General features: G+C 40.5%; 1 protein-coding gene across 9 annotated transcripts in view; it reads left to right on the top strand.

Annotated features, from left to right (window-relative positions):
• The first annotated feature begins 343 nt into the window (after positions 1 to 343).
• SMAD5 (SMAD family member 5) overlaps positions 344 to 13,156 on the top strand; it is a 60,020-nt gene continuing 47,207 nt past the window's right edge. For 8 of the 9 annotated variants that reach the window (XR_009053667.1, XR_009053668.1, XR_009053671.1 and 5 more), the window contains exon 1: positions 577 to 709. Coding sequence is in view for 1 of the 9 variants with exons in the window: in XM_057734311.1 (XP_057590294.1) it covers positions 370 to 709 (340 nt within the window). In the remaining 8 variants the exon portion in view is untranslated. Of the gene's footprint in view, positions 710 to 13,156 lie in introns of all 9 variants that reach the window. The other variant, XM_057734311.1, reaches the window with a different exon arrangement.

Here is a 13,156-nt window from a genome sequence, read left to right as displayed (position 1 = left end):
CAGGTCGGTGTATCTTGAACTACTGGGGTGTCAGTATATGCGCAGCCCTATTTCGGGGAGCTACAAGGTCTGGTAGTGCAAGAGCAGTGGCGGATAGCAGAGGCCGCAAGATTTCCACGTGGGAGGGGTTTTAGGGCTGCATCCAGTAAATGTTCAGAAGCTTGTTTTGAAGCTACTTTTTTCACAGAAAGAGGACTCTCTTCTCTCAGGTTTATATTACAAATCATTAAGAGTAGCAAAGTTGTATTCGAAGATGTTTTTATTTACAATTTATACGTGACTGGGAAAATCTCCAACTGTCCATGTCGAGGATAATTATTTTATTATAATGCGGGTTGATCTGGTTAGTGGAGACTACTAGTGGCTATCATGACGGTGGGAACCAGCCGACTGCCACTCCTGGGCCTGGCCATGGACGCGAGAAGCCTCGGGCAGATCGGAAGCCGGGGTTTGCGGGCGCGGAGCCAAGCGCGGAGGATTCCTTCAGCCGCCGGAGCGAGGCGAACCTTCCCTGGGTCGGTCCCACAGCGGTCACTCGGCGGCCTGCGCGCATGCGCCGGCCCCGCAGCGTCCTCCCCGGCTCCGTCCCTCCTTCATCCGGGTCCTGGGCGAGCGGGCGCCGTGCGCGTGTCCCGCGGCCGAGCTGCTAATAAAGTTGCGCTGAGGGGAAGCGCAGCGACGGCGCTGGGAGAGCGCGCGCCGCCGGCCCGTGAGTGAATGTGGGGCCCCGGGACCGGCGGACGGGCGGGCGAGCGGGACCGCGGCTGCAGGCTCTGCCCGGACGTGGCTCTGCCCTAGCGGCCGGACTTGGGCCGAGGCGCGGGCGTGCGGCCGCGGGCGGAGCGGAAGCCACCCGGGCCTGCGGGGCGGGAGGTAGGCCGAGTCCCGGCCTGCCGGGGTCCAGGCGGGCGGCGCTGGTGCGGCCCGTCCGGCTGCGGAGGCCTCGCCGGCCCGGGGGGCGTCCCGAGGCGGGGACGAGGCTGGCCTTCGTCCCGCCGCCGCCGTTACCGCCCGGACTGTGGCGGGAGGCGTTCAGTTCGTCCTCGCGGGGATCCCCGGCCCCGCTTCTGTCCGGAGGAGCGGTTTGTTCTCCCTCATCCAAGCGCCACCCTCAGTACACACCCCTGGTAGGATTGCCGAGCTCGGCGAAGTAGCCTGGTCGGCTGCATTGCAAAGCCTTCCAGCGGCTTGATGAATCCGTGCCGCCGTCGCTTTGTGTTTCAGCGATAAGGATCCACGCTTATCGGTGGGAATTACACTCTGGGCGGTGGTGATCTGCTGCTGCCCTCAGCCGGTAGTTAGAGCCGGGTTCTGCCACTTGCCATGCCAGTTTTCATCATTGCAAAGATTTCTTCTACTTGATGTAAACTTTTGCTGCAAGGCAGACGACAAGCAGTGTCTGTTTGCCTTCACCATATTCAGCCCCTGTGTCAGTACTCATATTCCGGTCTGTCCCTCCTCCCCCTCGCTCTTTCCTCTCTTCCCCTTTCAGCTGCTGTTATTACGTGGAGTTTGGAGCCTAAGCTTTGAAAACTCCCATGTGGCGCCTGTCTTAAGTCGGAGCATGCTCAGTAGCCAAAACAGATTTTGGTTGCAAAAAGAACTGGGGCGAGGATAGTCGGGTATTTGGACGTTTGCCGTCTTCCTAACAAAATGTTCCAATTCTGGTTTGGATGGCATTGGAGAGTGGAGCTGTAGGCCAGCCTAGAGGTGAGGAATGCCTGAACACCCTGGGCCAGATCTCTATCTTGATTGTAGAGACATTGTTTCCTGACCAGCTGGAGATCTAGAGAGAGAGGGGGGAAAAGCATTCCTGGCTGCCTGTGCGTTTATATGGGTGTGGTACCAAGTGTGTCTTGTTTACCTTATCTTTCTGTGGAAAAAGTTTTGAAGTCTGGTTGGGTTTGTCACATCATGCCTGTTGCCTAGCACCACCAAAAGTGTTCTTATCTAGCAACAAAGACTGGATAGGTGGGAGGTTGTGGCTTGGCCTCACAGAAGTTGAGAGAAAGGGGTACTTGAATTGCTGTTTTTAAAATCTTTTTTAAATTCTGTTTTTAAACTGGAGTAGATACATTTCCTTAAATTAGAGTACCTGAATTGCCCAGAGTGAATTAGTTTTTAACTTTAATTTGAAAGCTGGAAGGTTGAAAACCTTAGTCCCAATAGATTAGTAACTTTACAAGCAGTTTAAAATTTCTGCTAGATGCATATGTCGTGGGGAAGACAGTACCTGGACACAATGTGAACATTTATTGATCTGAATATGTTTTCTGAAATTAGTGTGTTCCAAAGTCAGTAAATAAGAGATTATTTGTAGATCTGAACAAATTATTTTGTATTCTTCCTTTTACTGCTACTTTGGTAATTTTTTTTCCTCTAAGGTGAATCAAGATTACAAGAATACAAAACAGTTCTTAAGAAACAAGTTAACAAAGTGTAACCTTGTGAAGGTTGTATTTATTTTGTTTAGATTTTTAAAATTTAACTTTTGCATGATTGTCTCTATACCATTCTCCCTTCTTCTCTCTCTGCATTGGTGCTCCCTCAGTCAGCATGCCTCTCCTTTTCACATAACTGCTTTTATCACATAAACCTTACGTTTATTTTTGTTAATAAAATCCACTCATCATTTATACTTCTATTCCTTTCAGATCACAGCTGAAATAGGCAATAAAAGTTAGATGAACCTTCCCAACTGACTTTCCTCTTAGATTTTAAAGGCATCCATGGGATATGGTCTAGTTAAAAGAAAACAGTGAACTGGAAAAGAAAAGAATAAAATATTTTTGTAGGTTCTGTGCAGATTTGGTGATTATCTACTTGTCTGATTCACTGTGGTAAGCGCCACAAAAATGGGTAGATTGATGTGTTGCATTTCTTTAGCCTCTGGCAAAGTCAGTTATTAATTTCAGTGGGAGACAGTGGCAGAATGTTGTTACTAATGAGGTTTGAATCAGATTGTTTACTGGTTATGTAACATGCTGGGAGTATTATTAAAAGTTGCCTTCTGTAGCAAGGTAGAGGCAAGTAAATTCTGCTTACCCTCTTCACTGGGTTTTAATTCTTGGCTGAACCTGAAGGCACATTAGACTATAACCATAATTATACCTGGGCAGCCTGTCTGTTTCCTGTTTTCATCGTGAACCCAAACATTATGATTTGCAGTGATGATCTTTTTTGTCCCTTGCGTTAGACAGAGACAGTATGTTTTCTCTTGTTTCTGAAAACAGATTTGTAACTTGGTGAAATCAAAGATACTGGCTTCTTAGTGTTATGAAGACTAGTCAGTAAAATATCGGTTTTTAATTTCTTTGTAACTTGAAATACTATCTTAAAAAAATCTATTTCACACATATTGTTTAATTGTTGTTTTATGTAAATTTTAATGTTACCAGTAGTTTGTATAGTCTTGAAATAAGAAAGCCCTTTTTGTTTATGACTTATCGGTGTTTATTATTACCAGATGTATATGTTGATTTAGGCAGTGAGCCACACATTTGGGTGCATTTCATAGCTGTCTTGAGTACTCTTTAGGGTATAGCTGCCTTTATTCCCCTGGTTTATCAGTCTTCCCTGTTCTCCTTACTTCTAGAGGGTCTGTGTTTTTTGTCTCTCTTTTTTTGTGCTTCAGACTAAGCACAAAAAAGAAGCCGAAATAGTTTATTTCTTCAGATGTTACAGGTTCCTTATATCCTGTTCCTTTGCCAGTGTATTTATAAGGTCAAAGACATTGGAGAAGATTTCCTTTTGTAAGGGACAGTCTTATAAAAGGAAATCTTATAAGCAGCCTGAGGGATGATTCTTACTTCTACCTGTCTGGATATTTTGGAGAAAAGATGATCTGGGAGGGTAGGACCCAAGAAGACTGCACAGAGATAGTGTGCTTTCCCCACCAGTGCTGATGATAAATGACCTCACAAAGTCTCTCCATGTCTTTTTACACCGTGTTTTTCTGCTTCCAAAGTTAATAGAATAAAAGTAATTGAAATTCTTAGTGTTTGATTATCCAGTACATTGCCATTACCTAGACCTCTGAATCTGAGAGGTGCATTTACAACTTGGAAGGTTAAGATATAAAATTCTTTTTGAAGAATTGTTAAAAACTAGATTGTTGTGAGGACCAGCTAGTTTCTCAATCTCATATTCTAACAGCTTTTGTTGTTTCACAACTTTGAAAAGATGGGGTAATTTCAGAGTTACTAGGTTTTTCATAAAATAGCTAGTCCTAGGTTCTGTAGTTTTGATGCTTTTTTGCCTTGGGCACTTAGGTGGGGAAATTTTTGGTCCCTTTACTGTAGAGAGGTGGTTTTAGTGACTTTTCTTTCTACTTTTATTGTATTCCTAACTTGATTGTGATAGTATTTTAGAAGAAAGAATTCTTTATTAGATGGTTCCATGTGCGCAATACTATAATTGTTGTTCACCTTTGGAAGCCATTTTTTAAAGTACATTTTGTAAATAGGGTTTGCTCTTGAATTCTTTGGTACATCAGTCTCTGCTTATATATAATTTACAGACTGATATACTCTGGAAATTGGAAAATTGCCTTATCAGTTGTGAGATTTAACTGGATTTTTCTTTTTGGTTTCCATTTATGTTGTTTTGTTATTACTGAAAATAATAGTAAGAAAAAACTAGTGTCACCATCCCACCTTTCTTTGAACATAGCTGGAGTCCTGTGAACATTCTTACACTTTTCAAATTCAACTGTGATCTCAGAATATGGCTGGTAGTTTCAAGGCAAGTTTTGTTCGCTTCAGTTTTCATGATGTGTTAGGATATGCCTAGCATCCTATTTGGTAGGTTATATAACTTAAGATCTAGTTATTCTGGTTTGTGTGTTTCTAGGAAAAGGGGGTCACTGCAGAACTTTTTCCGAGCTAGTCCTTTGTTTTCTTTCCCCTTCTTCACATCTTTCTGTCCACTTAGGTAAGTAGGTGCCTTGACCTCTGGGGTATACATGAGGTACCTGGAAAATATCTTCATAAAGCATTGGAATATATGTTGTATACACAGGTTAGCACTTCGTAGTCCAGGGACACATATTGTAACGTAATGATTTGGTATCTGCCCTTGACTATTTTGTAATTTAAAGGAAAGCACTATAAAGATTGACCAGTTCTGTGTCTATTCCTGTGCCTGCAAGCCTATTCACGTATTCTCAGAGACATCTGGCAGCAATGTTGGAAATCTTGCAGGCTCTGTGAGGGTGAGTGATACATCTAGATCAGGCTCTGCTTAATTAAAGGACTTAGAGGAGCAGGTGAGGTTTAAAGAGTGATTAAAAACTGGGAAACAAAAGTGTAGATGGGGGAAATAAAAAAAAGGTAGAGACTTGTGGGGGCACAGAGAGAGACTAGGCAAGAGTATTGTGCTGTGAGAAGTGTCAGGGATCATGAGTTCGGCTCCTGAATGCTTTGAAATCCACTACGAGAACTTTGAATGTCTTTGGAAATTGTGAGCCACAATTGGGAAATGTAGTGATTTAAGTGTTTCTCTAGGAAAATGATTTTGATGCCCATGTTATTGTATTTCCTCTTCTTTGTAGATGTTCCAATAAAGAATAGGATTTCTGAATCTAGGAGAGCTTTGGAGCCGACTTGCTCTTGGTTTCTTTCTCTCATCTGCTTGCAGTAATGGATGTGGCTTACGTGTTTTATAGTAACTATACCTAGATCTAGGATTGGTTTGACAGTGGTGGGGGTGTCTGCTTTTGCTGCTACTTGGTGACTAAGGATGTTAGAACCACAGGGGTAAGACCTTTTTAAAGCTTTATCCCCACCAACCACAAGAAAAGTTACCTTTAAATGTGTATAGGCAAGTGACCTTCTCCCACTGCAGGTGGTCCTAAGGGCCTTGATTCCCAAACCTATTGCAGAACCTGGGACACTTGTTAAAAATATGGGAGGTAGGCCCCTACTCTCAAACCTAATGAATCTGAATTTTGTGAAATTGTTAGGAGGAATTTGTTTCCGTAAAATCCCCCTCTGTGATTCTTCTGTGTAGGTTTGGCTGAGATGATGATGGCTTGTGACCCACATGCACATTTATTTGCATGGGTTGATGTGCTCAGGAGATTTCCTCTTGGCTAAAAGTATTGGGTGAAATTTTTGGATTTGTTTGCTTGTCTTTTATTTTGGATTGAAGCAATTAGAGAAATATTGGAGCAGAAAGTGAAGGAGCTGTTTCTATGAATTTACCTCTGAAGTCTGGGCATGAGCAGTGTGTGTCTCTGTTTGGGGGAGACTGTTGAGGGAGGTGTGTGTGTGTGTGTGTGTGTGTGTGTGTGTGTCAGGAAGTTCTACTCAGCTAGTTTGAAGTAAGAACAAGACTTCTGGTTTCTTGACATTAGTAAAAATTCATTTGAATGTAAGCCTGGTGAAGTTTAACAACATTTTGTTCATACATTTAACGTATGTAAAATGTAACTCGTGATCGTTCTTTAGCTTCCCTATCAGCCTTCCCCAAATCAGTTGATGACAAATCCCATTCTTCCAGTAGCCCAGGCTAACACCTTGGAATCATTTTTGACTCCTCCATTCTCACATTCCCCATATCTCTCCATCAGGAAACCTTTTGTCTCCCCAAACATGTGAACTTGTCGATTTCTCACCACCCCACTGCTGTCACCCTGGTCTGAGGCATCATCATTTACCTCAATTGCTGCAACTCTGAATTGATCTCCCTGCTTGTTACCATTGCTGTCTCTGCCCTCCCCCTCCCCCCCATTACTCTTAACATGTGGGCTAGAGTGATTCTTTAATAATATGTTTGAAAATGTCATGTCTTCACTCAGAGCTCTCAAAGGGGGTCCACATTTTACTTGTTACTGTAAAGCCAAAGCCCTTATCATGTCCAGCATGGCTCTCTTGCCTGTTTGACCCCATTCCTTGTTTTCCCCTTCTTGTTCATTTATTCTCAGACTTCATGGTCTTGCAGTTACTTGAGTGTGCCAGGCATGCTCCCACCTTGGGGTTTTTGCATCACCTGTAGCCTCTGCCTGTACTAATTTTCCCTTAGATATCTGCCTGGCTCACTCTTATTTCCTTAAAGTATTGACTCGGCGCCTTCTCAGTGAGGCTTAGCCCAGCCACCCTGTTTAAAATTACACCTCTCCCACAGCACTCCCCATCTCCCTTCCTCTGCTTTATTTCTCTCCATACAGTTTTTCACCTAACAGACTATACTGTATCACTTATTTATTGTATTTTGTCTGTCTCCCGCCACTGGAATGTAAGCTACATGAAGACAAGGATTTTGGTCCCTTTTGGTCACTTCTATATTCCCAGCTCCTAGAATGCTACCTCAATAAATAGACTTTTGAATGAATAACTTGAATGCATTTAACAAGTTCTCTGAATATGCTTAGTACTGTTTTCTAAAGATTACATTGTAGTGGGAGAGACAAAAATCAAGTAAGCCAAAAAAGAATTACAAATTGGTGGTATGGTGAGGAAAATGAATATGGTATTGGTTTAGAGACTGGGGAAAACCTACTTTATATAGAGTTATGGGGTGATCAGGGAAGATCTCTGGGATGATAGCTAAAGCTGAAGCCTTAGTGATGAGAGAGCTAGAAATTAGTGGTCAGAGCGTAAGGAAAGTGGTCTAGGCAGAGAATGGCATTTGTGAAATCTTTGCGGTACAGAAGATATTCCAGTACGGGAAGATAAATACTTTTGAAAAATGAATTCTTTTAAGATTTTTTGTGCTCATTTTTTTATTTTTCTTTAAGAACTTTTATTGAGATACAATTGACATACAATAAACTGCATATATTTGAAGTGTACGATTTGATTTTTTTTCATATTAGTAACATATATATGACAATCCCAATCTCCCAGTCGCCCCTAGTTTTTGATTGATTTTTCTTAAATTTCAGCCTCCAAATTTGTATAACCCTAAATATATTGGAGAGAATTCTTTTGAAATAAGAATGACTCTTATAAATCCTCTCTTTAGCAAGAATTTTAATATAGTTGAGGTACATCTGCACTCTGGCTTTAAAGTCAGTTTTTTCCCCTAACTGTATAAGAAATTCATGTTTACTTTAAGATGTACAAAAATGCATGAAGCAGAAAGTTAAAAAGTACCCTGAACCCCACCCTACCCCCGTGGCTAATATCCTTTCTAAAGCTTTGTATTCACATTTTCTTTCATTCATTAGACAAATATTTATTGAGCATATGTATCACTAGGCTTACAGTGATGAGTGAAGACAGATATGGCTCCTTTCATTTACATTCTTGCCAGGTTGGACAGGTAAATGTAAAAACATAGATATGTTAAGTGCTACAAAATAGAGGTATGTAATGCAGAAAGTGTGTATAATAGAGGAATTTTACCGAGGCAAGGCTTGAGCTGAAAGAGAAGTAAGGTGTATGTGTATGTGTGTGTATGTTTTGTAATGTGATAGATTCTTTTGTAATGCATAATATCTCTCAATTTTATAAGATTTTCATTTATGGCTGAGGGGCCACTATATTTCTTTGGATTTCCAAGGTACTACTCTGTATTGCTATTGTTCAGTTGATAGTTGCAGTTTTTCAGAAGAATTTCAGGGAACCTAGCACACACAGCGATTTCTAAAACTCATAATTAAATCCCAGTTTTCTTTCTAGCTGTCCGAAATGACAAAACCCATCAATGAAAGAGTCATCTAGTTAGGCCTTCATAAACCAAAGGTAAACTATAAAAGGCCAAGGTAATAGCAGATAATGTGTTCACAGTTATTTTCTTAAGTCCCTCCCAGTTCTGATGTAAGAAGTAGCACACGTTTCTGTCTACTTATTCCTGTTACTGGCCTCTGTGCTTGCTGTATATATTTTTTACTCTGTTTTAATACCCTATCTATGTTAACTATCAAATGGAAATCTAGAGTAAAACTAAGTGATGTGCTAATAAACAGCATATGAAACTTTTTATAGAACCTTCTCTTTTTTTCCCATTATTCTTTGTGATCTTTGAGATTACGGATAGTATGTTTTAAGCCTTAGTTTCTAGTACAGAGTATTCCTGGCTTATTAGGTACCCCCAAATTTGAATAAATTAAATTCAACTCTTACTTCTCTTTGTATCATCCTCCAGATTTATATATTTGTTCCTCTTCTCTTGAGCTTTAATTTTACATCTGCTTGGACTTGGATCAGTACTTGGTTCCTCCACTATCACCTTTTTGCCTCATCTTGGCTGTTACTGGAATTCCCCTTTTTTGGGTGAGTAGTGTCTAATTTTTTTAGCTTTTAAACCTTCACCTTTTTTTTTTTTTTTTTCTTTTTTGGCTGTGCTGCATGGCATGAGGGGTCTTAGTTCCCCAACCAGGGATTGAACCCACACTCCCTGCATTGGAAGCACAGAGTCTTACCACTGGACCACCAGGGAGGTCCTAAACCTTTACCTTTCTTGATTGCCCCATTTCTCTTCTTGGTGGTCAGCAAGTCCTGTGGGTTATTTATTTGTAATGTCCCTCATATCTCCTCCTTTTCCATCTCTGCTACCATCACTACCTGGTCTGTGTACCACCAGCCTGGTGTGGCTTCCTCGCAGTTGGATTACTAACATGTTTTCCATTTACCCTCTCTGCCCCTCCTGGTTAAGTCTTTACTTGGCCATGTGCTGTTGCCATTTTTGTCTTCTTGAAATGCCTCTTTGAACATATCTTTCTGCTTACATAGAACTTTATACTGCACATAGGATTACTTCTAGCAGCCTGACTCCTTTGCCTTGTATTCAGTCTTTGTTTGGTTTTCATTCTGTGGTGGTGTCTTTTCCTTGAGCTTCACAATCTAGCTGATTGTCTCCTCCCAGTCTCTCCTGCCTCATTTGGCTTTTCCTTTTTCTTGTCCTTTATTACCAATTGGAGTGTGAAGTATAGATTGTCATATTTCTTTTTGGATCTTGTGATAGTCATTCCTAAAATTTGTGCTAATATCATGAGCTGTGATCCACACCTAATCATTAAGGCTTTTATTCACTTGGTTGATTTTGTGTGTGTGTGTGTGTGTGTGTGTGTGTGTGTTTGCGTTGGGGGAACGGGGAGCCTGTCAGAGCTAGATTATTGTGTACTTGCTAAGCCCTCCACTGTTCGCTGTCACTAGTCATTTGCAGCACAGTTAATTTTCTTAAGCAATCTTATTCATAACTATGTAATCTTTTCACCTTTTCCTCTCCTGCTTTCCAGTTATATTGGCATAATTCCTCTACCTTTCTGTTCTTTTTATGATTCCCCTAAATAGATAGAAGTTTGAAAGTGTTTGATCACTAGATTTCATTATATTCACTCAAACTGCAATATTGATAAGAAATGACTTACCTTACACAGGTATTTCCTAATGGGATGTTAGATTTTGGGGGATTCTCTGAGTTTTAAGCTAGAAATAGAAATTCCCTGAATTGTTGGGCATTGTTCAATTTAGTTTGTGGGGTTTGTTTGCTTGTTTGTTTTATTAATTTCTTTGTTAGCCTACTGTGCATTGTTGTAAGAAGACTTGGCTTTTAAGGAGAAGGCTCAGTTTGATATTTAGCATTCAAGAAGGTTGAGTTAGTATGACTTAAGAGGAGCAAAAAAGAGAAAACAGAATTTGTCTTCTGTCCCTGATTATGCTCTTAAAATATGGCTTTAACATTTATAAATAATTATTTTGAAAGAGCTTGTGGAGGTTTATTGCAAAAGAAAATAATTCCATGATTTAAGTTCCTTGAAGTCTACTGATATTTTAGTTTCGTAGGAACTAAATAAATCACCTTTAAAGAGTAATAAATATTTTTATTCCCAATGTTGTACTTTAGGATAGCCTTAATGTATTAGGTGGCCCCAGATGAGGATGACTGAGGCACAGATAGAATTTGTTCAGAAGCCAGGTTTTCATATGGGGCATTGTCTTACATATCTGGGCTGTCAAATGCATCTTCTCTTCTACTTAGAAGAAAACTCAGAGGTAAGCAAGCCTTGGAGCACATAAAAAAGTACCAAAGGTACAAAATAAGTGCTCTGTGCTAAGTAGGTCCTTTTGGAGTTAGAAGAAAATTTCATTTTCTTAGGTAGTTTATACATCATTAGGTAGTAGCCAAGCTTCTCCAAAATCAACACTGAGGAATGTGGGAGAAGCTGTGAGGAATGGAGAAAGGGGAGACAGGAAAGGAGAATGAGAATAAGAGAGAAGGGAGAGCAGTAGATACCGGTGGAAAGTAATGGGGAACATCAGAAGGGACTTTGGGAGAAGAGGAAAGAAAAAGCTGCCCTATTTCTTCTTAGATGTGCATTTTTTTTCACCTCATAACATCTCTGAAATTGAAATGTGTCTTATAGCCGATGGCATCTGAATATTGGTTTTGGCTAGGTGGCAGTTTTGATGTTGTCATTGCATGTCCACGAACTCAGCCTTTGCTGTTTTTATTGCTGTCATTTCTTTAATTTACACCCTCTGGGAAGATCAAGCAAGCACCAGTATCAAAACTTGCAGGATGGGTGTCAGTGCCTTGAACAGCAATCCTAGAGTAATACTGGAACACTCTTCAGACCTACGGTCTTGATGGCAGAAAGATGATACTATGAAGAAAAAAATCTTAAGTGATGAGAAAGCATGGTGTGATAGTTTAATTTGCAGCTTTTTCTTCCTTCAAGGTTCATAAAATAATGCTGCCTCATAAGTAGATGGTTTTGTATATTTGATGAAATAAAGTAGCCCAGCTGTGTATTTAAAAGCATGAGACTGATGTCAAAAAATTCATGATTATTACAGCAATAATGACTACAGTTTCCCTTCGCTGAAAATGTACTATGCCAGGCACTGAGTTGTGTTTATCTCATTTAATTCTCAAGAACTGATATTCATTACACAAAATAGGAAAATGGAGATTTAGGTGTGTTAGATCCAGAATTTGGACCCAAGTTCATTAAACTTCAAATCTGCTGTTTTTGTGTGTTACAGTGCATATATTAATATCTGCATGTCAGTTAGCCGTATTGTATATTTCTAGCCAGTTTTCTTGTTCTGCCATCTATGCTCCAGCAAACTGAACTGTAGTATTTCCCCATCCTGGTAGATTAAAAACTCTGATTTTATGTCTTTATCAGAATAGCATTTATGCCTAAGATATAGCTACATCATACCTTTTGTTTCCCTCCACTCCCTTCTCCCAAGGGCCATCCCCTGAATTTCTTTTAGCATCCTACCCTAGGGCATCTGCCATTCTCCATGGTGTATTGCAGGTAGGAATGGGCACATCTTAGTTGATCTTTGTTTTTTAATAAATTTATTTATTTATTTATTGACTGTGTTGGGTCTTTGTTACTGTGCCCAAGCTTTCTCTTGTTGCTCTTCATTGTGGTGTGCTGGCTTCTTATTGCTGTGGCTTCTCTTGTTGTGGAGCACAGGTTTTAGGCATGCGGGCTGTAGTAGTTGTGGCATGTGGGCTCAACAGTTGTGACTCGCAGGCTCTAGATCACAGGTTCAGTAGTTGTGAGACATGGGCTTAGTTGCTCCGCGTGGGATCCTCCTGGCCCAGGGCTCAAACCTGTGTTCCTTGCATTGGCAGGCGGATTCTTAACCACTGCACCACCAGGGAGGCCCTTATTTGATTATTAATTTGTGATTCTTTACAGTTAAGGTCTGGACCTGATTTATCTTTTAACCCTTTAGCATCTAGTTTAGTGGCTTGCCTTTTTTAGATACATTAATTATGTGTTGTATAAATAAGAGTATAAGTCTGAGATTATGTTTAGCATGGCTTGTATATATTTGTGCCTCAGTAGACCCTGAAAGCATTGTATAAAGGGAGTATGGAGGACCAATTTTAACTCTCCAGCAATCTGAAACCTCTAAAGACTGAAGTTAATGAATATAGCCTTTTTTGGACTTTTCTCTATCACTAGGATAAGTTTAGAGCTAATATAGAAGAGTATGATGGTTGGTTGTGAACACAATCAGCTGATTGAATTGAGGATGGATGTTCTCAGTGTTTCTAAATTTATTTTATTTAGTGAAAGACAAAGGGGGTGAGAAAAATTGAACCAACTTTTCAATAAGAGATTTAAAATTAAACCTTTTGGGTACTGGAAAACCTAATCATACTCTTATTTTCAAAGGTGTTGCAAGTTCACTTGGGGCTCATATTGCATATACTAGTATATGCAAACCAAAAAAATTATTTT

This window comes from Hippopotamus amphibius, chromosome 1 (assembly GCF_030028045.1).
Source record: "Hippopotamus amphibius kiboko isolate mHipAmp2 chromosome 1, mHipAmp2.hap2, whole genome shotgun sequence".
Taxonomy (NCBI): domain Eukaryota; kingdom Metazoa; phylum Chordata; class Mammalia; order Artiodactyla; family Hippopotamidae; genus Hippopotamus; species Hippopotamus amphibius.
The sequence above is the reverse complement of the archived record's forward strand: the minus strand, read 5'-3'. Positions and strand labels throughout refer to the sequence as shown.